Here is a 27,832-nt window from a genome sequence, read left to right as displayed (position 1 = left end):
TTCCTCCAAGCACTTCAAGATGCCTTGCATGTGGTAAGGCAGAGTATGGGGTGGGAGACAGGCAAAGTGTGGCCTGCTGGTGAGAGATGAGGCTATGGAGGTTAGAGGGTCAGTTTATACATGTTCTTTTGAACCACATTAAGGATTCAGCAGAGGAGTGCCCCACAAATATGGACAGTGGCCAATTTGACTTCTTCATCCTCAGCTTCCCCACTCTGACCAGTATCCTTAGAATGAAGCACCTGTTCTCTAATATCAGGTGGACTCTCAGGAAACGGGCCAACCTGCTTCCAAATGGTATCTTCAAGTCAGTGTTTTACTTCACTCAAGAAAGTGAATATGCATTTAAAATCACGTCACTTCTTATTATGAAATAGAAAACTCTGTCCCCTGAAAAATCAATTTCAGGCCTCAGTAAACAAATATTTGCTCCGAGAATAGATGGAGGTAGGGGAGAAGGAGAGCCTTTAGAGTATCTTGAAATAACGCTAAGTTGGCTTCATCACTTTAGAACTAGGACATCAAAAAGTTGGCCACTTTCCTCAGGGCCTTGCAAAGCTTTCTGCTTCCAGCTCCTTTGGGATTTCCATGTATTTTTAGCCTGTTTATGTATAACATAATAGGCATGTTTGAGGAAATGTTAAGGGAAACCACCCATGAAGTACATACCAGTTTGAAAGGCTGGTGATTCTTATATTCATGAGAAATGGTCAGTCTTTTAGGAGGAACAAAAACACATCTGATTGTGGGGCAGCCTCCAGAATGCCCCAGAGCACCCTCAGCCTTAGAAGTCCTAGGTTCTTGCCTGGAAGACTGGGCTGGAGTCATTTATTTGGAGTGAGATTGTTTTTATCACGCCCCATTCTAGAGACCTCGTTCCTTCTCTTGCTCTCTTATTTTTCCCACCCTCTTTCTTTCCTTTTTTCTTTTTCACTTCCATTTTTTTTATTGCTTTCCTGCCTGTCTTCAGCCTATCAGTGACAATGAGAAGTGGTGTCATAGTGTCTCTTTGGAGGCCCTGAATCTGGCCTCCGGTGTTCAACAAAGTCAATTTTATATATTTGTGTAAATTTTCCCAGGAATCAAAACAAAACAAACCAGTCTTCTCTGAGCCAATAATGTATCTTTGCGCTATCGTATCCTTGACAGCAGGGGCAAATTTCCTATGTCTTTTGTACTCCTGACACATGATCTGCTATGTTACTATGCCCAGGGTACATTTTCAGAAAACTTTTCATACTGACTGTGAATAACAAAATGAACATGGCTTACATGAGATGCATGGAAGCTTATCCAAATAGTTATTCTCACTCTCATGCATTTTCATAACTGGTAGGTGCTTTTTAATTCCATGCACTGTGAAAAAAAAAAACTGGGTAAACGTAGGCTGTTTGTTAAGTAATCCAGTTTTACTCTCTCAAGTTTCAAAAAAGCATATACTTTAAATAGAAATAAGTTATATTAATTCAGTTGTTTACCTGTATTAAGAAATAGTTTCAAATAGTAACTATGGTAAAAAGTTATTTACAGTGCCATAAAACACAGAGTGAAAAATAATATCACGCACAGAGCTCCATTTTTGCCCATACACTGTGAAATAAATATTTTCCAGTTAGGAAGAGATACAGAACTATGCCCCTCCCCCTATGGCCCTATGTCCTACTCTGTGCTCCTTGTGGCCCTGTATGTAGTACCATCACTGCTCCAAGAATAGCAGGTGGCTCCACATATGTGATTGAGAAAGTGGAAGCACAGAGTCCCCTTGCAGTACAAGAAGAGAGCAGGCAGTGGAAGATACATTTGCAAGAGGTCCCTATGAGGCTTTTACTGCTTCATTTCTGGCCTCTAGTGTAGAGCAGAACAATGTACAAGAGGTATTTACTGTACAATTAATTAATTTCAACTTTCCCGTAATGGGCACCTAAGGCTAAATCATGCTCCTTTTGGATCACATGAATGCTGCATTTTATTTTACTTTACTAAATACAATCCTTTCTTAGTCAGAATTAAACTTCTTTACCCCAAATAAAATATTTTATAAATCATTAAATGATATACAAAGCTAACTTTTTCCCTCTCATCTTAAAAGTAACTCTCTGAACTTAGTTATTTTAGTAGAAATTAAATTCAATGGGTTTTAGTCATTAAACATGGTATTTTGAAGTGTGCACGCTAATCATTAAATAAGCCAAATCTATGGATAAAATTTAACTGATAGCGCTATTTTTTATTTCTCCATTTGATATGTTCTCTTGCCTTTTCCAATGTAGTTTAGTGGGAAATGGTCTGGAATAGAGGAACGATCACAAACTTTGCAGTGGGAACAATGTTGTGTGACCTTGGGCAAGTTACCTCTTTCAGCAGTAGGTTCTTCATCTGTAAAATAGGGGAAATGATACTTAAGGATAAAATGAGATAACATAGATAAAGCACTCAGCAAGTAGAAGGTACACAAACAGTGGAAGCTATTATTATTGCTATGATTCTGCTCCTCAGCTGACATCTACTTTGACAAAAGGTGATGAATACTGTGTCCTACTAACTCTTTGGTACATGAAGACATGAAGATAGAGTAATAATAGATGGTTTGAGATCACTTTTAGATTCTAGAAGTAGGTCATGTTTATATTCTTCAAATAGTATAAGTGTGATCTGGTCTTAGGTCCTTTGGATTAGGTGCCAATGAGGTTGTTTCAAATCTCAGATTAAAAGCCATCTCCTCAGAGAGTTTTGACCATCCCTGCTAAAGTAGCCACCCAGTCACTTTCCATTACATCATCTATGCTATTTTAATTATTGACATTGCTCTTACTGTATTTGGGATTTTTTTGAACATTTGACTTTTTAAAATTATTTCTCTGCACTAGACTACATACTCCATATGAACAGGGATCTTTTCGGCCTTGATTACTGCTGTCTCCCAGCATCTAGAATAGTGCCTCACATATGACAGGTGTTCAATAAGTATTCGTTCAAAGAATGAATGCATGTTTCCACTCAGAATTTGAATCATAGTCTATTTTTAGATTTATTCTGCTTCATTTCTTCTAACCTACTGTTCTATTTTAGTATCAACTGCCTCATTACATTGGAAAATAAGGTCTAGTGGTTATATTCCATTTCTGTCTTTATGTTGCTTGTTTCTTTTATTAGTGTGGGTCATTTACTTTTCTTTATATGAGGCTGAATACACTGGAGTCTTTACTGCTCCTATTCTATTCTTTGTCTTGAGTTCATCCTGTATTTTGCTGGATAGTGGTTCATTAATTTCTCATTAGAGCATCTTGAGCTGTCAGCTCCCACTAGATTTTGAATTAAGAGTTTTCAACTTTTAACATTTCCCTTTTCTTTCACTTTTGTGATTACATTTCTTCTGCATATTTTTATCTCTGTATTTATCATAGTGGCACATTTCAGGAGAAGAACCCCTTGTTTTAGGAGGAGGATGGGAAAATGGTATACTCTCAAGGGACCTGGAGACAATTTTGCTCTAAGCTGTGGCATAGAGGCGGAGCAGGGTCAGAGAGGGACACTGACAGGTGAGGTAAGATGAGAACAAAGATGTAAAGAACAAGGTCACATGTGAAGGGGAGTCACACTGGAGTGTTCTATCATCTCTGCTCCTTTCAGAATGGGAATGTTGCCAAAACCGATCGAATGGGGAAAGAATGTGAGAGAGAAGAGAGCCATGGCCACAGTAGCAGGATCATTTAATTCCCTTATAAACCTGGCTCCAATTCCTGCCAATGGAGTGAATGAAACCTGCAGTCTCATTTTATCTGGTGGCAGGAAATGCATTAATGGTCAGTGTGATACCTGGACTCAGTTAAGGGAAAAGATTTCCTACCAACCTAACTGTGAATAAGTGAGAGCAACTATTTTGCACCGTAAAAAAAGGAATTAGACTTCGTCAAGTAATGATACCATCTACAACTTAAAGTGTTAGAATATGTAACCATAAAATGTCTAAAATTATTTCCGTCTGTCATCTTCTTGAAACACACATAGTTTTTCAAAACCACACTCTGCACGGATAACCCAATAGCCTTTATTAAATGTGGATTTTACCTCACATTTCAGTAATTTACTTTAATTTTTTTGGCCATAAAAAAAAAGAAAACCATTTTAGTACTGTTTTTCTTCATTTCTTTGGCAATAGCATGATGTTGTAAAATATAAAAGATTTTCAAGTACTGGATTATACCAAATTTATGAGACAGCAAAAATTCAGAAGCATTGTACGTAGAAAAAACGTGAAGATCCACTAAAGATATTGTGAAGGACTAAGGATAATTATGATTTGCTTAATTGGAATGGACAATCTTTGTCACTAAATTTATACTCACTGCAGAAGCTTTAAATGATTTGAGGCTTATTTTTCCCAGAAAGAAACCATTTTCTTTGCTCCTACAGTGACCTTATGTGCCCTTTTTCTCGGAAGGATAAACTCATGACTACTCAATACAATAGTAAAACTAGATGTGATATGATACTTGCAGGACTTCTGGTGGCAGTCAGGGAGGTGATTTGAAATTAAAATAAATTAAAAGTACAGATAAATGTGAAACAACTTGTTTTCAGTATCTAATCTCAAAGAAAAATTGACTAGAGACTCTCATATAGAGCCAAACTTAATGATTCCATTACAATTCCTTTCCTTTCCTTGGTGGAAAAGAAATAGTAAAGAGGAGAATGGCCAACCTGTAATACTCACATAGAGGGAGAAGAAATTAGCTAACTTAAAAGTTATCAAAATATCAGTTTTTATCATAGCATTAAAAGAAACATACCAGAAAGAGATAGAGATTTTAAGCAGAAAGACATTTCGGGTATGACAGGCTAGAATGGGAGTCACTGTTCCCTAAGACTGAGGACTGACTATTCAACTTTCCTCCCTCCCTCCCTCTCTCCCTTCCTTCCTTAATGACTACAGCACCTGGTCTTCCTAGGTGGTCTCCCATCCAAGTACTAACCAGGCCCAACCCTGCTTAGCTTCCGAGATCAAATGAGATCGGGCATGTTCAGTCCTGTCTACTTTTATGAGTAAGAACTCTACACTTCCAGGGCAAGACACATGTTACATTTCTTAATTTTCTCAACTCTTCTCTCTCTCTCTTTTTTAAAACCAGAAGTCCATTTATTAATTTGCAAAAAGAAAGTGTTATTTGTAAAGCCAATTTAATTTGCAGAGCAGACCAGAGCACTCACATCAGCAGATAGTGCATTTTCTCTCTCCCTCTGAGCATGTCACATGGGAAGCCAAGTATCAGAGGGTAGCCTGGTGGGCTTAGAATCAGAGCAAGGGTGTAAGTCAATCTCAAGAGACTTCTGTCAGTCAGCTTAGACATTCTACTTACTTCAGCTGTGTTTCTCAACCCTGACTGCATGTTAGAATCACTTGAGAGAGATTATTTAAGTGCTCATCCCCGAGAGCCCACTCTCTGAGATTCTGATTCACCAGCTCTTCTCTTAAAGGTTAATACTCTGTGCTATGGTCTGTGGACATATTTTTCTCTTGACTCATTTCTGGCAGCCCATGATCAGTGAAGCTAAATATTTCTATTCTTTCCAAACAGGACCTCCTGGATAATTAGCAGCGGATTTCGTATACTTATTGTGTGTTAGCCAGAGGCTTCTGGACACAGACAGGTTATGCCACAGTTTCCAATGATACCGAAACAAGAAGGAACGAAAACTTTTGACATCAGCTGACATTTTCTATGCTATCCCGGTGGTGGGACTATAGATTAGCAAACAGTACAAAAAAGCCAGAAGTCCAAAACAATAACTGTAGAGTTAATCTCTTAGGTGTAATGAAAAAATTAATGGAGAGAATAAAGAAATAGAAAAGAAGTTTAATACAAATATAGGTCTAGGCAAATTAAAAGTGATTTCTTTAATGGAACCATTCCTCTTCTAAGAGCTAATATTTTATTTGGCGTTCTAGAAATTTCCAGGAAAATTTTCAAGTGTTTTCAGGCATCTGTTTTCTAGTGCTTTATATTCTTTGGTTTAATGATATTATTCTTGGTGCTCACTGCTAGTGACTTATTTCCGTCTTCAATATAGTTTTTTAACCCTAAATATTATTATTTTCTTTACTCCTGGTTTGAGAATTTCTCACTAAAAAGGAAGTCACCTCCTTATTACTTTAACTACTGGTACCCAAAGAAAGACAGCAATCTATAATATAATTACCTGTTAGATGGGCAGTCTAGAATCACAAGAAACTTTCTAGAAGTAGATGGTATGTACATATTTTTTTTTTAAGTAAATCAGTATGGTTTGCTGATTACAGATGGTGATCAGAAGGTTATAAATAATTTCAGATAAGGAAGTGTCCCAATAAAATGTTCTTTTAATTTTTTTTCAACATCAAAAAAATAAATTTAAAGGCATTTCTGATTCAATAGGTCTGGGGTGGGACCCAAGAATATGAAGTTTTAACAAGTGATGCTGATCTGACAATGCTAGTTCAGAGACTACACTTTAAGAACCACAGCCTTATTTCAGTGATCACATCAAAGGTTTATCAAAAAAAACAGGCTATATGAGCCATCACACAGAGCTCATGCTCATCAGAAGTACCTACCACTTTTGTATTTGCTTTTCATCAGCTTGGGGGATAAAGAAGAAAGCATAAAACAAAATTAAAAACATCTACTTAGGTGAATAGAGAATGACAAGGGAAGAGCTTGAGAGTTTTAATTTTTATTTATATAGTGGAATGGTTTTGCTTTTGTTTCAAAGGGTAGAGCAACAGCTCTAATTGTGTTTCAGAATCACCTGGAATGCCCTGAGAGATTCTGATTCAGTGGGTCCTGGACAATAACAGGAGTCTGCACGTTTATCCAGCATCCTGGATATTTTTGAAGCACATTTTCTAAGGAATAATGACTTCAGAAGAATAAACTAGAACTCCAAGTGGAGACTTAATTCTACATGGAAGAGAAATCAAAGATGCTATCAAGCATATTCTTTTTAGAGTTGTACATAGGTTAGGCACTAGAGCAGGGAGCAGAGGTTTATTATTTTTAAAAGAAAAGGAAGGGAAGGAAGTAGATCAGAGATCGTGAAGACCAAATGAGCTGATCAGTTAAGACATGATGTGTTTTTTATTTGTTTGCTCAAGACCAAATATAATGAGGAAATCTGGATGAGAGAAGCCCTTTTACTTTTAAACAGAGCTAGCAGAGAAGAGTTTTTTTTTTTTCAAAAGTCAGTTGTGAAAAGATAAAAAGTAGGAGTGGACAGCAGAAGGAGACCAGGTGGCAAACCGAGGAGTCAGAGCTGGGGTGGAGGTCACTGAGCATTAAGGACATGTCATCAACAAGGGAGATTCTAGTAGCAACATGGGCATGAAATACTGCAGGTGTAGTCAATGCAGACCTGAGACAAAAATATCCATAACCAGTCTATTCAACCGTGATTAAAAAGTATGAAAATTCTACTCTGTGTGTTTATGTGTGAATGTGTGTGCGAGCGAGCAAGTGAACAAGAGGACAAGTAAAAACACTGGGCCATGACAACCTGTTAGGATATCGTTATTATGTCTGATACACAATTATCTGGTCAGGCTTCAGGAGTATCAAGGAGCTAATCTCTCCAAATATGTTCACTTGTATTAATAACAGAAATAAAGATTAAAAAAAAACTTAAAAATTCAGCCTTAGAATGCAAAGAAAAATAAATAATATTCATATATCAAGAAAACGTTCTCTTCTCTTTGGAGCAGGATGGCATAATATTGTTTTTAGTCCTGCTGTGTGCATATGTATGTGTGTATACAAGATTTGATTTTTATAAGTATCATTTATTTCTCTCCAAACTGCATGCTCATTTGATTTAAAATCTCTATTTCTTCACCCGAAGAAATTTTTCTTTTTCTTTTTCTTTCTTTACGGGAACCCTATCTTCACAACCCAGCTCAAGTCCCACCCTTTCTACAAGATTTTCCCTGAGTATTAGTTTACTTTTCTACCTCTGAATTTAAAATCATAGGCAAGTATTCTCCTGAGCTCAAGCACAAAATGTTTGCATTCAGGAGGTTCCATTATTGTTCAATGAATTAAAGAAAACATGGGTTGAATTCTCTAGTAGTGGAAACTTTTGGCTTCTTCCCAGCATCCACTCCATTCCACCCTCTCCCACCATGTAATAACCACTGGTTGGATGGGTTGACCCTCTGCTAGTTCCAGGAATGGACCTTGATTGTCTAAACCAGTCACATAATTCCATCCCTTTGGTTACAGTCATTGGTTCAAATGTAGACCGATGATCTGAACTCGTCCAATCAGAATGAAGTTCAGGATGTTTGCTAGTCTGTAATGGGAAGGTGTTATATCTATTTATGGATCCTGTGGTATGCAGATGTGATGACTGGAACTATTACAATCAGTTTGCTAATGTGGGGGAAGACAGCCTAAGTGTAAAGCTGATACCAAACCACTGAGAATGGGAGTCAGTAGTCTGATCAAAGCACACAGAAGCCATTGCCACTGCTGGAGACTTCAGTCATCTCAGCCAATATACTCCCTTTATAGTTTAAGCCTGTTAATGAGATTTTTCTATTAGTAATATGCCTCCCTATTGTTTGTTGAGTTTCCCCTATTTTTAGATCTTTGAAATACAATATGTAATTTGTCTTCTTGCAAGCTAATTCATTTTAGAGAAACAGCAGCAATCTTGGATAGCATTTACTAGCCTCGTAAGATCATTATATATTTTTGATGCCTATGCTTATTCTAACCAAAGTCATGTTCATAAGTGGTAAGATAATAAATTGAGAACTCTCTCTACCATAATTTCTGTTCAAGGTGATCAATGTTCTTATGCACTTAGTACAGATATTGACTTCTTTTGTTAATTTATATCAAACATTTCCTGGACGTTTACATCAATTCTGATTGTGTGTAGATAGACATGTAGTACATATAGGTACTTTGCAAAAGATGAGCTTTTGTTTAACATTCCTCAGTGATTGTGACAATATATTAAATATAAACAGATACCTTTTCGATGAAACTGAAGAGACCCCAGGAGACATATGGATTTTAGCATCTCTGTTGTGTACATTTCTAAGCAACACTGTAGCTGGATATAAAGCCGACAGATTTCTGGGTGGATCTCACCATCTTCCGGGCTGTAACAGAATGAAAGAGGAAAGCTGTGAATATTCTCAGGATTTTACTCATCGACCATTTGCCTTAGCTCTGTGAGGAAAAATGCTCAATAAAGCTTCGTAAGGCTTTGAGTCTAAAATATAGGACTTCCTGCTTTCAAACCAATGACCAATGTCATAGTTCTTACATAAGTGTCTTTCTGACTAACAGCTCTTAATTTTTTTCCCCCCTTCAACAGCAGATTTCTGCTGGGAGCTTACAATCATAAATGTTTTAAGTAATTGAAAATATCAGACATTTTCAGTTTAACTGTTGGAACAAATTCCAAAATATATTTAAATCATAAAAATCTTCTTGCCTGCAAGAAGAGATTAAAAACTCTTATTTTTTAGAGAAATGAATGAAGAGCTATTCAATTGCCAGTTGTAAGATGGCTCTTTAATATTAAGACCCTAGCAAAATATGTTTAGAGAGCCAAAATATGATTTTTTTTATTAAGGAATTTTGTCTCAATCTAAAGAATATTCCTTTATTGTTGTTTCCTATGGTTAATTTACGAGAGGCCAAATGTTCTTAATGAAAAAAATTAAATTTTTATAAAAAAAGAAAAAATAATAAAATTCTAATAATTATGCTTAACAATTTAAAGATAAATAAATACTGAACTTATGTTTCAAAAATCTTTCTAAAGTCCTTAAGCCTTTCTCTATTAACTACAATAAAGTATATAAATATAAATATGAATATGATAAAACATGGAGTGATCACTTTTCTTTTTTGATTAAGAGAGAAGTTACTTGTCCATTAAACTACTTCATATGCAACTAAATTAGCATGTGCTGAATAAAGCAAACTAAACAAAAGTTTAGAGAGAGATTAGAAATGGAAGGAGCCTAAAAGAGAACCCTTGTCAATTGTCCTATCTTTACTTTTATCCCCATTCATTTAAAATGCAATGAAGTCTGATTAAATAAAGCAATGTTTGGTTTTGATTCCTTTGTAAAGTGGGTCAGTGGCAAAATGACAGGGGTAATTATCAGGAAAAAATGATATAAAAATTATTTAAGTTCTGGAATCACAGTAAAAAGAATTTGTATTTACACAGCATTTTATAATGACAGCTTTCATTTTCAGTACTTATTTAGCAGATGAGCCAGAATTTGTCTGTCTGGCTTATATAACACAAGAAAATGCAAAATCCTTTGCTTCAGTACCAGTGATGTCTGCACAGTCATCCTATGTCTTTCCTATGTCAGAAAGAAAGTGACTCAAAAGAGCTTATGTGCAAAATGTGGCTTTATTTGAAAAATAAGACTACATTATTTTCTCATTTGTGCCTCTCAGGTCCAGCCCTAGGCCAATATTGGGAGCAATCTTTGGCAATAGTCCCAGATTTTCTTTCAGAGCTTCTTCCCACAGGTGCCTTCCACCCTCGCGCTGTCCTCCTGATACCTGGAATTTCTCTACACCCCCTCCGCCATGCATACACAACGTCTCATTATTTCATATCACCTCAGCCTTTTAAAATGTCTCTGACTGTGTCCCATCCCCTCATAGCTCTGCTAGGCTTTGAAGGAATAATGAACATTAACGGTTCATGTAACAAAAAGTCATCCTGAGATATTACCTACTAATACATTGCTTTTGATAGAAGAATGTGAAGATAGTGTCTTATTCCAAAGGTAGGCTAGAGGGAAAAATACTCTAAGGCAGGCAGGTCTTTTTTGTACTGCTTCATCATCCCAATCCCAGCTGCCTATTTTCACCTACGCATGACATTTGCCCTGGTGGCTCATGAGCAGATTTTTTAAAAAACCCTATAATGAATCTGTTGTATGTATTGTACATTTGATGAGTGGAACAGTTAGCTAGTGCAGTATCCTTCCAAGCCATAGAGTAGTCTTATTTGCAGAAGTACAAAATATGTGCCTAGTGGCTTAGTTCCCAAAATATGCAAACCTCATATATAGATGACATTTTATGTAATTTAAAGAAATGACTACCGTATTAACATATCTTAAGAGTCAGTATATTTTGTTTATTATTATAGCTAAACAGAGAGAAATAAAGCAATGTATTACAAGCTTCTGTAAAAAGGCAAGTCAAAACAGATTAAAATGCTTGATTCATAACACTTCTTTGGGTGCCATCTCCCTAATGCCTCTGTAATCGATGGAGATTCTAGAAACTGTGAAACTATTCCGCCCTTTCTGAGTGTTATGGGGAAGAACTAAATAGGTAACACCAGAAATACAATCTTCCAAACAAATATTAATTGATGCTAAAGTTGCATTACAAATTTTCTGCTTAAATAATTCATACGTATACTCATAGATTATCCCTTGATATCTTGGAAAATTAAAGTATAGAGAAAGAAAGGAACTAGTTAAAGAACAGTGAAAAAGTTATCTTTCATGTCAGTGTTTCATGATGCCGTGACGAGGTTACACTAGCCTGGAGACTTATACATTTTATTTCTTCCACTTTAGAGCACTAAGCTGTATTACAGCTACTAATTACTAAAAGTTCATTAAGAGACAAATTGTCAAAAGGGTTATAATATGTATAATTTTATAAGTAGTGGACTGAAAAGCATTAAGAACGTTCAGGTTATTTTCATAACAAATGAGCAAGAGTCAAAGCATGGAGAATAGAGGAAAAGCCAAGAAAAGAGCAATTTAAAAGCTTAAAACTTCCTAAGGATAAATTATAAAGCTTGAGGAAACCTTTACATTAAAATAAAATTAGACTTCTTCCAGGTCTGAAAGCAACTCAACCTGGAGGTAACTTTATCATATATTAGTTATGCTTAGTCTAAAATGATCCACACTTTTTAATCAAAGTTTAGGTCTATGAGACTCACCCCTGAAGTGATTCTCCCTCAATTTGGTCAAAGAAATTTTACAAATTAGTGACTAGGTGGTGATTATTTATTTTTCCATCTTTTGTAAGTCAAGAGCTAAACTGACCATTTTGAAAGCCTTATTATTAATAGGGAAACACCAATAAAATGAACTTCGACAATAGTTCAGAGATTTAGAGCTCAAGTCGAATGCAAAAATATTTAAAGGAACTGCCAAATTATAAATCTTTCAATCAATTCCTTAGAAATGGGAATTAGGATTTAATGTCTTAATCATAGGGCCTAAGAAACCTGAACTGATATAGTAATAGGGGTACGTGAATATGGATATCGCCCAAGTCATCCCTTGATGATGGAAATGCTTTTATAATTCAAAAGCTAATATGATGAACACCCACTAGAATGGCTAAAATTAAAAAGACTGACCATGGCAAATGATGATGATGTGGAGCAACAGAGACTCTTACCAAAGGGTTAAAATGGTGCAAACCTTTGAAAGTAATCCTGGAAGTTTCTTATAAAAGTACCCATACACCTACCCTATGACCTGGCAATTCCATTTCTAGGTATTTAACCAAGAGAACAGAAAATATTCACAAAAATATCTCTACAATAGTGTTTATAGTAGTTTTATTTAGAATAGACCAAAATTGGAAACAGGCTAGGTGTCTGTCAAAAGGAAAGTGTATAAAGAAATTAATATAATTCCTACAATAGAATAATACTGAACAATTAAAAGCAGTAAACTCCTGATACACAAAACAACACAGATGAACCTCAAAATCATGATCTTGAGTGAGAAAATCTATAATACAAAAGAGTAAATATTATATGACACTATATGAAATTCTAAAAGAGATCAAACTAATCAATAGTGACGACAATGACAAATATTAGAACAGTGGTGGGGAGGGAATTGGCGGGGAGGGGGCCTGAGGAGAGGACACTTTCTGGAATGGAGGTAATACTCTGTATCTAGATAGAGTTTTGATTTACATGGATGTATACATTTGGCAAAACTTATAGAATGGTACATTTAAGATATGTGCATTTGCTTATATGCAAATTTCACCTAAAAAGAAAAGAGATCCATAAACAAATATTGAACTCTAGTTAATGATATGCATGCTGAACAGTTTAGGGTTAAAGTTTACTGATGTCTGAAACTTCAGAAAAATAATATGGGTTGCTGGTTGGATAGAGGGGTGAACAGACAGGTAGATATGTGGTAAAGCAAGTATAATAAAATGTTATTATATGAATTTCCTTGATGTCTAAGATTTACATTTCCCCCAAATAATTACATGGCATAAATTAAACAAAACGACTGAGAAGCTTTATGACTAGGAAGGTCAAGAGTGAACACACTGGGGATTTAAGTTACAAATACCTTGGCCCTGTGTCTGTCTGCTCTATACTTTGGTGTTCTGTGCAGTTGCTAATAGCTTTTAAAAACCAGCAAAATGCTTGTTGTTTTGAAAGTCTGTCCCTAACGTAATGGCTTATATATTTAGTTGAAAGCAGCAACACATAATAAAAAGAAAATGGGTCTGGAGTTAGAAAACTTAGCTCTATACAGACTCTGCTGCTTAGAATTGTGATTTTAGGAAAACCACCGTAACTTCTCTGGGACTCAGTTTCCTCAGCTCTGAAGTAGGAATAACAGCTATTTGTGACTGAAGTATCTAAGGGTGTTGCAAGGATCAAAAGAGATCATGTGTGGGGAAAACAAGTAAAAACTGTGAAGGACTGTTAGAGGTTGGCTGCAATCCATCTTAACACATGAAAGTTGTGTTTACTTAGCCTTATGCTTGCCATCGAGTCTTTAGTTTTAAAAGTCATCTGCTATTCTATAACATTTTTTATCTGCTTACAGCTCCCAAATATGGACTTCAGTTAAATACACATGCCATTAGGATGAGAAAAATAGGTGTGACCCCATTGACAACCACTCAGCATTTCACAGACTTTAGTGATGACATAAACACTTGGGGTTTGTCAGCTAGCAGAGATGGAAACCAGAACTCCTGTTGCAACAAATGTATCCAAATTTATCTTTTCACAACCAGTTCTGTTGTTGGCTATTAAGCCAAATGGCAAGGAAGGATTCAAGAAGCCAAATGGGATGAAGGAAGGGGATGATAGCATTTGCTTTCTTTTTTAGAGCAAATATCTAGGGAGGAAAGGGATTAAATGATTTACCCAGGGAGTTTGATCTTCTAATACTTCCAGTGGTTTCCTCTCAGATGATTCCACTTAGAAGGATATACTCTTATTCTGTGCCAAATTCAGCAACAGTTTCAGAGTCCAGCCTTCATATGGTTTCCTCGAAGAAGACATCTCAAGGTAGTCCCATGAATGTACATAAACAACAGACAGAGGATGGGAGGGCACAAATATGTGTGTTTGTCTGTGTGTATGTGACCCAGTTATTATTTTAGTCTTCAAATTCTTAAAGGTAATTACAGGGTCTATCCAAGTTCATAAACACAGAACAGATGCCAGGTACCTACTAAATGACACTATTTTATACCAAAATAAGCACTGCAATAAAAAGAAAAGCCCAGTTATCAGAAGAATCAGAAACAAGACATTTTTCAAGGTACCTATAGATATAATAGTTGAGTTTCCCTATTATCTCCATTTTTCTTATAATCTTCTTCTAGTGAGTTTTTATGAAACTTGTGTTTTAGGTGAAAACCTCCTGTATTTTCTTCGCAGAGAGTCATAACAAGTTCCGTTGTCCCAGGAGACTTTGAAGAAGTAATTGCAGTGATTCCCCTCATTTCACAGCATGTCCTTTCATGGGAACATGGCTCCCTGACTTCCTCAGCACTGAACATCAGTCAGGATCAAACTCTGCCCTGGAGCTATTCGGGTTCAGTCAGAAAGGAAAGAACTTTTAACAGAGAAGTGAAACCTGAAGTGCAACTGAATTATCTTTTAGTCACTCCGTAGGTAGCTTTATGCAAAATAACTGGGCTCGGAGGGGCCAGCACCTTCTATGATTCAGGGCCATGTAATGGCCCACATCTCCCGATTACTTTTGTTTTGCCCTCTGGCAGGACTTTGACATATCCCCATGACACAGTTGGGAGAATTGATAAATAATGGGTAGCATTACCAAGCACTCTATTCATTTTTTTTTTTTCCATTTAAAGAGTAAAAGCGACATTTAAACAGATTTAGACACTTAAAAAAATCAATAGCCATTTGTTTCCTGACATGATGATATTTACAATGAAATAAGATTAAAAATATTACAACTGAATGTAAATCATCTTTAATTTATCTAAAAGTTACTGCTTAAGACATTAGTGAGGAAAGCGGGGAATCAGTGATGACTTTTGTGGTGATTCTGAGACTTTTCTGGGAATTTCTAAGGGCATTCGATGTTGGAAGAGTTAATGGGCTGCATATCATGACTTCTTTTTCTTGATACTTGAATCTCGTACGTATCAATTAGGAGATAACTAACATTTACCTACAAGGCACTATTTCTTCAATTTCCAAAATAAATTAATCTTTCTTACTCTGACTTGGCCTCTTACTTCATCTTTCTATCCTTTCTGGCTTGAGAGTCTTTTGGCCTTTCCACTTTTCTCTCTGATTCTCTCAGTGTTTTTCTCTTTATGGTCTTCTGTTAGGAGTCATGGGATTTGCAAATAGCTCATTAGGTCCTGGTCTACCAGAGGTTGTGATTCTCACAGCTAGCAGAGAGAGGCCTGCAGCCGATGGAGTCTAAGTCTTGGGTTCTTGAGTATCCACTGAGATAACAGTCAGCACGATGGGTTACATGGCTAGAATGCAGCCCTTTCCCATGACTATAGCTAGGATCAATCTATGTTTAAATATATATGTAGGTATATATTTATATTACAGAAGCATATATCTGTTTCCACATTTTAATCTGGAAAATTATTTTTGCATTTAAAATCAAGATTTTCAACCTCTGTTGCTACTATTTGTACCTGATACCAATGATCTTTAAAGGCCAATTATCTTTCAATTATCATGTGTTACACAGGAAAGAATTCAACTCATTTATTTTTGCTATAGTCAAAGTCCGGGTCATTAATTGCAGCATATAGTTCATTCCTGCTTTTGTCCACTGGGATTTTAGGGCTCACTGTATTGAACTGTTGGTTTATCTAAATGGTATTTAGCCCTTCATTATTAATTATGTCATTAAGTTAGGTGATGCTGTTTGTCTCTTTAGCTAAAGCTATAGGCTTCATCAATATTGCCAAAACAATGACAGTTTTAAAACAACCTGGGCTGACCAAATCAAACACATTCAATTAACCCTAAAGAGAGTTTTTGATTAAAAAAAAAATTCCATCTCATTTAACTCTAATAGCACAAATGTTCATCAATACTTTAAAAGTTAATTATGACATATCAGTTGTATAGTTGTAGAATGACTAATTGTCAAATACATTATGGTTGACAATGCCAATGGCCTCCTCTTACATGTGAGAGGCTGTTTATCTAGAGCAGTGATCCAAAGGGTGACAAAAGACCATGAGAGTCCAAAATGCAGCCCATACAGGCCTGAAATTCTATTTTTAAGACTCATAACAGTATTTTGGGGAGGGTTTAGGAGTAGGGTAGAAAAATGGCATCTCTTTGTCATATTAATAGCAACAGTAAATACATAGAACTTTTACTATGTGCCAGAGCTTCAGTGCTGCCAGTTTAGTTTTTCTGGTTCATTCTTTAGTTTATAAGAAGGATTTAGAAAAGAGTCAGAACTTTTTTTTAGCATTTTTCAGTTTACTTTTTCAGCTTCAGACTCCTACCCAACACTAGAGGTTCTTTAAATATTATATCTAATAGGATTCTGTAGTGTTTTTCTGTCTTTCTATTGCCATGCAATGATAATTTGTATTTTTTACAAAACCCAAAAGATGACTCTTCATGTCAATATGGAAATATGCATTTCTAGACAGATGTAAGAGCTATTTTCTGCAAAAAGGCAAAAGCTTTATGCATATAGAACAAACCAGTATCTATATACATGGAAAATATTATATTCTACCATGAGTTTTTTCACTGGACTATGTTTCTCAAGGCCAGAAGGTTTATCTTATTTATCTCTATAACCTGCAACACTTAAAGGATTGTCTGGCACATAGTAGGTTCTCAACTGAACGATTCCCCAAAGTGGCTTTAAAATTTAGTGCCTATGTAAAGTGAGAAGTTGGAAGGCTAGGGTTACAGTGCTGGTTCTGCCATCAACTGCTCCATGTCACCATTAGAGATGGGTTTCTTAAGAGTTTCTTTTCCTGCAGTCCTCTTTTTTTTTTCTTTAAGTAAAACATATTAACAGACATTTTATGCAGATAAATAGAAAGGGGAAAGGATTACTTATACTAATACCAGAAATATCCATTGTTAAGTTTTGATATATTTCCTTCCAGATTAATACTCCCAAGAGCAGGAAGTTTTATACATTATTTTTGTTTCCCAAGCACTTAGCATAGTTTCTGGCTCATCCAAGGTTCTCGATCCATGTTTACTGAAGTGAATCAAACTGACTAACCATGCATGTGAGTCCATGCGATACATACACTGTTCTCAAAGGGGCAAGGCTGGTGATTTCAGAGTGGTCAAGACAGTGAAGGGAAGCAACAGGAATCTGACTGCAGAAGGAGGAGGGTCCCCTTTCCTGCAGAAGTTCATGTTTTCTTAAAGAAGGAAACAATATTAACATAGAGGCCACCTTCCAGCCTCTAGAATGAAGCATCAGTGGTCTGGAGTTAAAGAGTTCTAGGTTTACTATATCTTGATTTCATAACGTGTGGCCTTGGGCAAATTTCTTAACCTCTCAGTGCCTCAAATATTGAATAGTAATACTTACTTCATAGTATGAATGAAAAGATTTAAGTGAAATAATATATGAGAATTATAGATCATAACAAGCACAAATGAATGGGGAAAGTGTTTCAGGGAGGCAATTCTGCACAATGCATCTAGATATCCTTACACCTTTGTCATAGGCTTTCTTCCTATTTAATTATTAGTTCAAACAATATTTATTGATTTCCTGCTATCACAATTTGGAAGAGAAAAGAAGGAAAGCGTTACTTTTTCTGGGGTCTTTTTTTAAGAGTTCATGGAAATTCCCATTATTATCCTATGTTTGTTTTTATTTGATGATAACATTGTAAAGACTCCTCTAAGACAAATTAATTTTTCTCAACGGTGATAGAAAGCTTGCAGTCTCTTATTCTTTCCTTGAAGCGGTATCATTTTACTGCCATCAAATTTTCAAGTAAATGGCTCCATCGTGGAGATCTACATATAATTTTTCTTTCTTTCTTAATAATGAGGTATAATGTACCATTAGGTGAAACAAAATGAAAAGACTCTGCATCTCTGCCAATAGTTAGCTCAAGAACAGAAATAGCTCTTGCAGGCAGACAGACATATGGGCAGGAGGAGATAATCATTAGCGAATGTTTAGGTCAAGTCTCTTCAACAAGGGCATTACTTTTGATTTTCAAAACAGCATAAATTATGTAAGAGACTAGCCCTTAACTAGGAAGACAAAAATGGTTAATAAAGTTACTGACAAAGGGGTAAAAACATGCTTTATTATTTTTTGGCATTCAATTCAGCAGTAGCAAAAATGCAGTATATCTAATGTTTACTGGGAATTTGCTATGTGCCAGCTAACACGCTAAGCACTTACATCTCATTTAATTCTCACAATGAGTCTATGAAGTAGTTACTGTCCTCATCCTTAATTTACAGATGGAAGGAAATGAGGCTTAAGAGAGGATATGGAACTTGCTCAAAGTCACAGAAATGTAAGCAGAATGATAAGACTTAAACCTATATTTATGTTTTTAATTGCTGCATAATATTACCAGAACTGAGTGCTCAGGAGCTGCAGTATATTTATATGTTCGTTCATTCATCCCATGCACAGTTATTGAGAGCATACTTTATGCAAAATACTGTGCTAGGAATGAAATAATAATTTTTTTCTACTTTTTCTTTGTTGAGGCCCTAAATTATTATGGTTTACAAGTCAGCCTTACTCTTAGTTTCTCTGTTTTTCCATTTATAATAAGTGTGCAATGATATTTTCTGCTTATCTCGGAGAAATGATTAACACAAAGGGAGCATAAGTATATAATACAGAAGGCGCACAAGCCTAGTACAAGCTGGTATATGTGGGAGAGTGGAGGAAATTGCCACCTAACTCCCCAGGAATCCCCCCATCAGAGAAATGAGAATGAGAAGGAGCATGGCAAGGATTGGGCATAGAATCTTCTTTTAGCTTTCCGTCTTTTTTCCTTCGTGCACAAAAATGAGTGTACTAAGGGGGAAGAGGGAAGGTGCCATTGGTGCTGTTTATGGCATTATTATTCTGTCTTTTGCCCTAGAAGAAGCAAAAACATCCAGGATGCAGTGCCGAGGCCTCCTTTTACCACTTTACCGGGAATGTGAGAGTTGCCTGAACAAACACTATACATCATTTGCAAAGCATATTTGAAGTGAGCAGTGAGATAAATATATTAATGCAAATATGGCGAATGGCTCCATTGGATTTAGAGCATAAGAGTTCTTAAATGTTATCCTTAGACAAATAGGCTTGAAACTTTGTATATCATTCATTCCTATCAATAAAAATATTAAACATGCACCCCTAATATATGACATTTGTTGATGTATTTTTCTTATACAATGACACTAACATATTGAGTATATTAAAAATGTACAAAAATAGAAATTAGAAAAGGAGACTATAAAATATAAAGTTATAATATTTTCTTTTAGATCAACTTGCACATCACTTTGAAGCTCAAAGGCTTTCATTGGAGGTTCTTAAACTTTAATGTGCATTAGAATCACTTGAAAGGCATGTTAAACCACAGAATGCTGGGGTCTGTCCCTAGAGTTTCCAATTCACTGGGTCTGGGCTGGGGCTTGATCACTTGATTTCTAATAAGTTCCCAGGTGATCCAGGAACCACACTTTGAGAAGCAATGGGTTAGCCTATTACAGCCATACTCCTTAGGGAAGGCATCTAGCATCCAAAGAAAAGAAGCAATAATGTCAGCATGCCAGTGGTAGGGCTGACATTTAAAGTAGATGACCCTACAAAGTGGCCCCAATCATCACACAATCACAGAGCTAATTCCGTTAAGCAAAAAAAGTAGCTTCAGTAAACATGCAAGTACATTCCATGCACATGGAGAGAAAAATGTTTTCAGATGACATTCAAGATACACATTAGGGAAATCTTAGCAAGTAGATCCAAACTCATACCTTAGCTCAAACTTAGCAGATGGAAGAGACCCTGGGAGGCTCCAAGACCACAGTGATATGGCATCCCGCATGACAGGCACCCCTGAGAAGCCAAGCATTGCTTGGCAGATTCTTCTGAGAGGCTTCCTAGAGGGTGTGCATTCAAGTTGTAAATCCTATTTGGTTTGCACTCCAGGTTTTACTGGGCAAGATTTCATCTTAATTTTAAAAACATCTTGTTTTAAAAGTTTTGCTTTGTTTTGGCCTTCTTTCATTTCCTGTCCTTGAACTCATATTGCAACACTTTTAATATGAACTGACATCTTATCACAAATCAAAGGAAATACAGCAACACTTACTTTACAAATTAGTACATGTTAACACACAGCCCCAAATGGTGAGATGGCTGGAAAGTGGCACTGTTCTGGGCAAGGGCAAGAATGATAAACTCGGAGGCTCTCTGCCTTCTGCTCCAAACAAATCACATACAGGGGCGCTTGCTGGGAAACAAGCAGGAAAGGCAGAGAATGCACAAAGGCAAGTTACAGCTCACACTACTAAAATTCCAGAGATCCATAGCAGATACCCAGATGCCTACAGCTGAAAAAAACTACTTGAAAGACGCGAGGCTGCAGCATCATTGGGCCCTGTGTTCTCAGCGGAAAAAAAACTATAAAAACAGCTCCTGTCTGTCTTTGTTAAAGATCCTGGTTGTGCTCTCTGGACCTGCTTGCTGCAGAGTGCTTGTACTAGGGGTGGAAGTCATTCATTCAGCAGAGTCTAACAGGGAAATTGGAAAAGTTGATCCAGGCAGGAAATGAAAAAAATAATAGAAAGAAGCCTGGCTGACAGTAAGACAGAGGGAAAGGACCGATGGAGGACAAATCTGCTTCGGTATGTCTGGGAACTTAACAACATTTCACAAGTGGAAGGTTATGCCTGCTGGCTGCTAATATTGCAGTGAAATGCAGAATACAGCCTGTTCTTTCCCAAGGATTTAAGTGGACAGGAATTAATTTTTATTTAATTTTAACACTACATTTCTGTCTTGTTTTCTTTTTAAACTGTGCAGTTCTATATTTTAAACAGTGTCATTTATTTTCCAAGTCGCCTGCTTAGACTAGTGTGTGCTTAAGTTACATTTCCAAACATGAATGTGTAATGTCTCCAAAAGATATACATACAAAATCATTTCCATCAATGAATTGTGAAATGCAGTTTCTACTGCAATTTAAACATGTCTAAATCCTGAGCTACAAATCCTGAAATGTTTTTCTTCTCTCACCACTCTGTCTTTGCTTTTTACACACACACACACACACACACACACACACACACACACACACACACACACACGGAATTTTTTTAGGTCAAGCACACAGTGTTCTACCAGAAAGGAATAATGTCAAATAAAAATAATAGCAGGGATAAAGAAAAATAATCACTCAGTCTACATGGAGCCAAGAGGAATACTTAGAAAACAAAGAGTAAGAAGAGTAGGAAGTCTTAGGGTAATTTTCTCAAACATCAAGCAATATATTTGTTTGCTCTTTGAAAATGAGGAAATAGTATTATGACCATTAAAGTCAGTTTTAGATGAAAAGTAAATTACCCCTAAATCTCACATCTCGATGCATCTAAGTTAACTTTTGTGACAGATTTTCTAAACTTTGATCATCTGGATATTTACTTTTACTCAATTAAAATCATTGTAGGCCAATTTTATCATTGTCTGCCCCCTCCTCCACTCCCCTCCTGCTCTCCCCCCTCCCTCCCTCCTCCTCCTTCTCCTTCTTCTTCTCCTTAACTTACCACTCTATCATAAACATTTTCCCATTTTAAATAATTTAAACATGGTAATTTGGGAAAAACAAACAGGAAACTCACAGAAAAGGAATTATGAAAGGCCAATAAATACATGAAAAAATACTCCAACCTCGTCAGTAATCAGGGAAATGCAAATTTAATCAGTGAGTGAGATATATCTTTTCATACCCATTAGAAGAGAAAAATAAAAGTCTGGAAAATACCAACTGTTTAAAAGGAGCTGGAGCAACGTGCCAATGGGAGGGTCAATTAATACAACCATTGGAGAACACTTTGCAGCATCAAGTACAATGGAAGTTGTGCATATTCAACTCCTTATCAGTTCTTCTATGTCTGTCCTCTAGAGTAGCACTGGTCAACAGAACTTCCTGCAGTGATGGAAATAGTCTTCTGTGCTGAGCAGTATGGTAGCTACAAGCTGCGAGTAGCTTTTGAGCACTTGAAATAGGCTAATGTGACCAAGGAACTGAATTTTTAATTTTAATTATGCAAATGTAAATGTCTACACCTCTGACAATGTATAAGTATGCCAGTTTTACCACAGACTTGCCAGGATTGGATGTAACCATTTTTTTTTTTTTACATTTTGCTAATTTAAGATGTGTAAAATTCTACTTATTGTTTTACCAGATGATTTTTCAGCTATTAATAGAGTTGAATATTTTCCATCATGTTTGCTTATTTCAGTCATGTGTCCATATTCTTTGTCCATTTTCAGCTAACGTCTTTGCTATAAATCCCAGGAACTATTTTTTTTAGTATTTTATTTTATTTTATTTTATTATTTTATTATTTTATTTTATTTTATTATTTTATTTTATTTATTATTTTATTTTATTTTATTATTTTATTTTATTTTATTTTATTTTATTTTATTTATTTTATTTATTATTAGTTTCAAGTACATAGTACATTGGTTAGACATTTATATAGTTTATGAAAGGATCCCCCTAATTGCTCCTTCTTGCCTCTGGCTCTACACCTAGCCATTATTACATTACTGCCGACTGCATTCCCTATGCTGTGCTCCCCATTCCCGTGACCATCTATCAACTACTGACTTGTACTTCTTTAACCCTTCACCCCATTCTCACAGGCCCCCAACTCCCCTACCCTCTGGCCATCACCAGGTTGTCCACTATATTTGTGAGACTATTTTCGATGAGTTTGTTCTTTTTGTTCCTTAGATTCCACATATAAATGAAATCATACAGTATTTATCTTTCTCTGTCTGACTTATTTCACTCAGCATGATAGCCTCTAGGTCCATCCATGTTGGTGCAAATGATAGGATTTCATTTTTTATGGCTAAGTAATATCCCATTGTATATATAAACCACAACTTCTTTATCCAGTTGTCTGTTGATGGGCATTTAGGTTGCTTCCATATCTTGGCTATTGTAAATAGTGCTGCCATGATCATAGGGATGCACAGATCTTTACAAATTATTGTTTTGGTTTTCTTTGAATAAATACCCAGAAGTGCAATTGCTGGGTCAAAAGGTAGATCAATTTTTAATTTTTGACTGTTTTTGACTCCATACTGTTTTCCATAGTAGCTGTACCAATTTGCAATCCCACCAACAATGTATGAGGATTCCCTTTTCTCTACATCCTCACCAACACTTGTTGTTTTTTTGATTTATCGATGATAGCCAGGCAATATTTTTCTTTTTTTTTTTCCTGGCAATTATTACTACCAATTTTATATACTACTTAATTTCCTTCTAATTTGTATCTCCTAGAACTTCTATACAAATTTTCCCATTGTATTTTTCAATAAAAATTACATTTTTACTTACAGTTTCTCATTTGAAGGTTAAAATAACTTTAGTTAAGATTAACAGGTACAAGTATATAAGAACTAAACCACTATTAAAACAAGAGAAAGATGCAAACACTGAATTGCATTGAGTAAAACAGACAAACATGTTTGTATAAAGTATGAAGAGCTCATTTGGTTCGTAAGGAATAATCAACTAAGAGGTAGAGCAAGGTTTATTACTCATTTACTGAGTGCCTGTTATCTGCTACACATTTTATTCCATTGTCATCTGGCCTCAATTTTTGTGGTAAAGAAACTTGCTTTCATTTTAATTGTAATTCCTCTGTAGGTTATGTCTTTTTCTCTCTGGTTGTTTTTAAGATCTTCTTTTTTCCCTGGTATCCTGTGGTATCATTCTATTCTATTACCCTTTTTGAAACTCTTATTAGAAATATGTTAGACCTTCTCATTCTAGTATTCATATCTTCCTAATCTCTCTTTTATATTTTTACTTTTCTCTGTTGCATCCTCAGCATTTTTCTCAGATCTATTCTCCAGTTTATTTTAGTTGTTTATAATCTATCCATTATGTTTTAATTTTAATGATTATATTTTTTAATTTCTAGAATTTCTCTGCGTTCTTCTCCAAGTATGTTTGGTCTTTTTACATATTCTCTTTTTTTGGTTTTAAATTTTCTTTTTTTGTCTGTAATAATTTAAGATGCACTCTAAGTTGTTATCTATTAACTAGAGCTCTTGGAGACTTAAATCTTACTATTTATATTGTGTGTTCATGCTCACCTCTGGTAGTTTCTTTCCTTACATGTTTTACGATTTAAGTTTGAGATCTCATATTCAGCAGGACTTCATCTGTAGATTCCTGAGAAGTATTGCTTTTAGACTGCAACGGCAGTATAAAGCATGGTTATAATTTCTTAGGAGGCTGAGTCAAGTGAACATCCTAGTTATCTCCTTGTGCTGGTGGTACATTTCCCCTGGTCTACCTTTTCACTAAGCATACAGCCCTTTGAGTGTCTTGGTTTTTATCAGAATCCCAACAGGAAACAAATGGATGATTCAAAGAGCATTGATTTACATGGGGATTGATTACAGTGGTATGGGTGGGAAATGGGAACCATAAGGAACTTGAGGCTGACCGCATGGCACTGTCACCACTCCTAGACACTAAGTGATGAGAGGAGAGAAAGGCTGTTGAAACCTTACAGGAAAAAGAGTTGTATAGTGTAGGCCTCCTTGGGTAGAACAGTGGTTATCAGACACAGCCAGTTCAAAGGGACCCCATAGAGAGGGAAACAGGAGAATAAGTACCTTGACCTCACTCTTCCCCATCCCTCTAAACTTTGGTCAGGGCTCCCTGTTGACTGAGCCCAGTTGGAAGCTAGAAGACAAGGGAGCCTGGTGATAAAGGGTGGAGAAGGGCAAAGAGTAGATCTGGAGGGACAAGGGACAGACATGACTTTATGTGAATATCCCATTTCTACATTTAAAAGTGTTTGTCCTATTTTATATAATTTACCAGTCTTGTATGTTTTAGAATTATCTAACCCAGTATGTTTCCCAAAATAGAAGACACAAGACTCTGATGCAGATATTATTAACATTTTAAAGATGAAGAAACAGAGGCTGGGTTACTTTTTTAGAGGTAACAGAGCTATTAAGCCTGGATTGGAACACTGACTCTAAGGTCCAGGCTCTTTCTTTCTATTGCGCTAAACAATGGATACAGGCATGCCGTAGTGGTTGTTATTTTAAAAGGAAGGAAGGAGGGAAAGGAGGGAAGGTAGGGAGGGAGGAAGGGAGGAAGGGAGGAAGAAAAGGAGGAAAGAAGGAAAGGAAAAAGGGAGAGAGAAGAAAGGATTCTGTAACATTAACTCTAAAGCTCCCAAAAGCAAAGATACATAGACTAAAAATCAAGAATACCAGAGATTCATTAATGTAAGAACTAGCCTTAAAGTATCCTAGGTTGCAGGTATGAATTGATACTGACACTGAATCTCCCATGGAATTTATCATTAAGGGAGGAAAAAGGTAAATCCTAATCATTTATTTTCCTTTGGGTAATACAAGACCATGAAGTAAAAATATCCTAATTTCATATTATCTGAGCATTTATAACTATACCATGAACATATGACTTCAAAACAGAATCAAAAGCCTCCAAATAGAGAAAACGGTCAATGGACACCATGGAAGGAAAAAAAAAAAGCAACACTTGAAAGTCTAGAAAACCTTCATTTTAAATTCAGATCCAGGTATTAGGAGTTGATACAGAGCACACAGAAGAAATTCTGATTCCAGATTATGTTGAATCAGGTCAAATAGCTGCTTCACATGAGGAAAAAATTAAAAATAAAGATAGGTTATGTGTATTGGGTCAATTATAGTCAAAAATTGTTGCCAAAGCAAAGGAAAATTCTGCTTTATTGAGAAATTAGCAGAAAACAAAAACAAAGAAAAAGAAACCCCTAGAATGCAGTAACATAAATACTATTTGAAAGGCTAAATAATCAAGAAAATATCAAAAATAGCTAATACAGTTTTAAAAACTGGATAAATTTAGAAAGCTATTTAGAAAATATCACTGACTTTGGAAGAAATAATCAGAATTGGTAGAAGAAAAAGAAGTAAATAAATTAGAAAAACAAGATTATTCCTAGTGTATATATTTTAAAATAGCATTTTGGGAACTGTTATCTAAATGGTAAACTTTGCTAGACTATTTGCCTTAGATCACATTATCAACATTTTGTGATCATTAAAAGGCACATTGAGTGCTAGAGATAATTCACTTTAGAATGTACCTTGAAAATGAGGAAAATGATTTCTGTAGATAAAGGATGAAAAGATGCTTTAATTTTTTCAAAATTATTTGACAAAGATACATATCCAGATTCCAATTAATGAGGAAAGATCAAACCTGTAATACATCAAACATGGGTTTGGTAAGCTAAGCTGGTACTGTTTTGGGTACACTGGTAAACTTAATATGAGGAAGTCAGTTTAATAAATATATTTTTAAAAGAAACTATATGTGAACCAGATGATATCTAACTGGAACAGTGGAAAAACTGCCTTAAAATGTAAAAAGTAAAAGATTTTAGATTAACTATAAAGGGTAGTAGGCTAATGTGTAATGGACTAATTAATTCAATATTAGTAACTGCTTAATACATAATGAAAGGAAAGATACAATATTTCTACAAAGTACAGTAAAAACATACTGTACTAAGCTGACTTAAAAAAGTTCAGAAGCTGCATGGAAAAAATCCTTTTGGTCTCATTAGCCAAGCGTGCTGATCTGAAATACTTTTTCTGAATACTTGATGTCTAAAAATGAATTGACGCACACTCTATGGTTCTGACATAGGCTGACTCTCATAAAACTCTTTAAGATATAGTATGCTTCTGGAGTGCATAATCTTTGTCTGTTTTAATACTGTCTTGGCAGTAGGGGCACATTCTTGAACAAGGGTGACACGTAAATGGAAAGCCCAATACAGAGACTAGGTGGTAATGACTGAGATTTCAATGAAATAAAATATCAGTTCTGTGAGCATTGAATTTGGGAAAATGCTGCTATAATTTTATTCTGATTTAATGGCTTTAGAAAATACTATTTCATAGGTTTAGGCCACTTCGTTTTTAATATGTTTAAAAGTGCATTTGTTTTGACTCACAAATACGGTGGACAATTTGGTGACGAACAGAGGGGAGAGGGGGTTGGGAGGCTGGGAGAATGGGCCGAAGGGTAAAGAAGTACAAATTAGTAGTCACGGGGATGGGGAGCACGGCAGAGGGAATGCTGTTAGCAATAATATGATGGCTAGGTGGAGGGTCAGGATAGGGAGCGAGCAATTGGGGGGATTGTTTTATGAACTATATAGATGCCTAACCAATGTACTGTATACTTGAAACTAATTAAAATAATTTTTTTTTAAAGTGCATTTGTTTTTACAAAATGAGGCATATTCT

General features: G+C 35.8%; 1 protein-coding gene across 1 annotated transcript in view; it reads right to left on the bottom strand.

Moving 5' to 3' along the window:
* The window catches only part of RGS7BP (regulator of G protein signaling 7 binding protein), a 93,143-nt gene that overhangs the window by 26,065 nt on the left and 39,246 nt on the right, over window positions 1–27,832 (bottom strand). The window contains exon 3 of the mRNA XM_039870016.1: window positions 9,012–9,142. Within this exon, the coding sequence (XP_039725950.1) occupies window positions 9,012–9,142 (131 nt within the window). The remainder of the gene's footprint in view (window positions 1–9,011; window positions 9,143–27,832) is intronic.

Source organism: Pteropus medius, unplaced genomic scaffold (genome assembly GCF_902729225.1).
Source record: "Pteropus medius unplaced genomic scaffold, Ma_sr-lr_union100, whole genome shotgun sequence".
NCBI classification, from domain to species: domain Eukaryota; kingdom Metazoa; phylum Chordata; class Mammalia; order Chiroptera; family Pteropodidae; genus Pteropus; species Pteropus medius.
The sequence above is the reverse complement of the archived record's forward strand: the minus strand, read 5'-3'. Positions and strand labels throughout refer to the sequence as shown.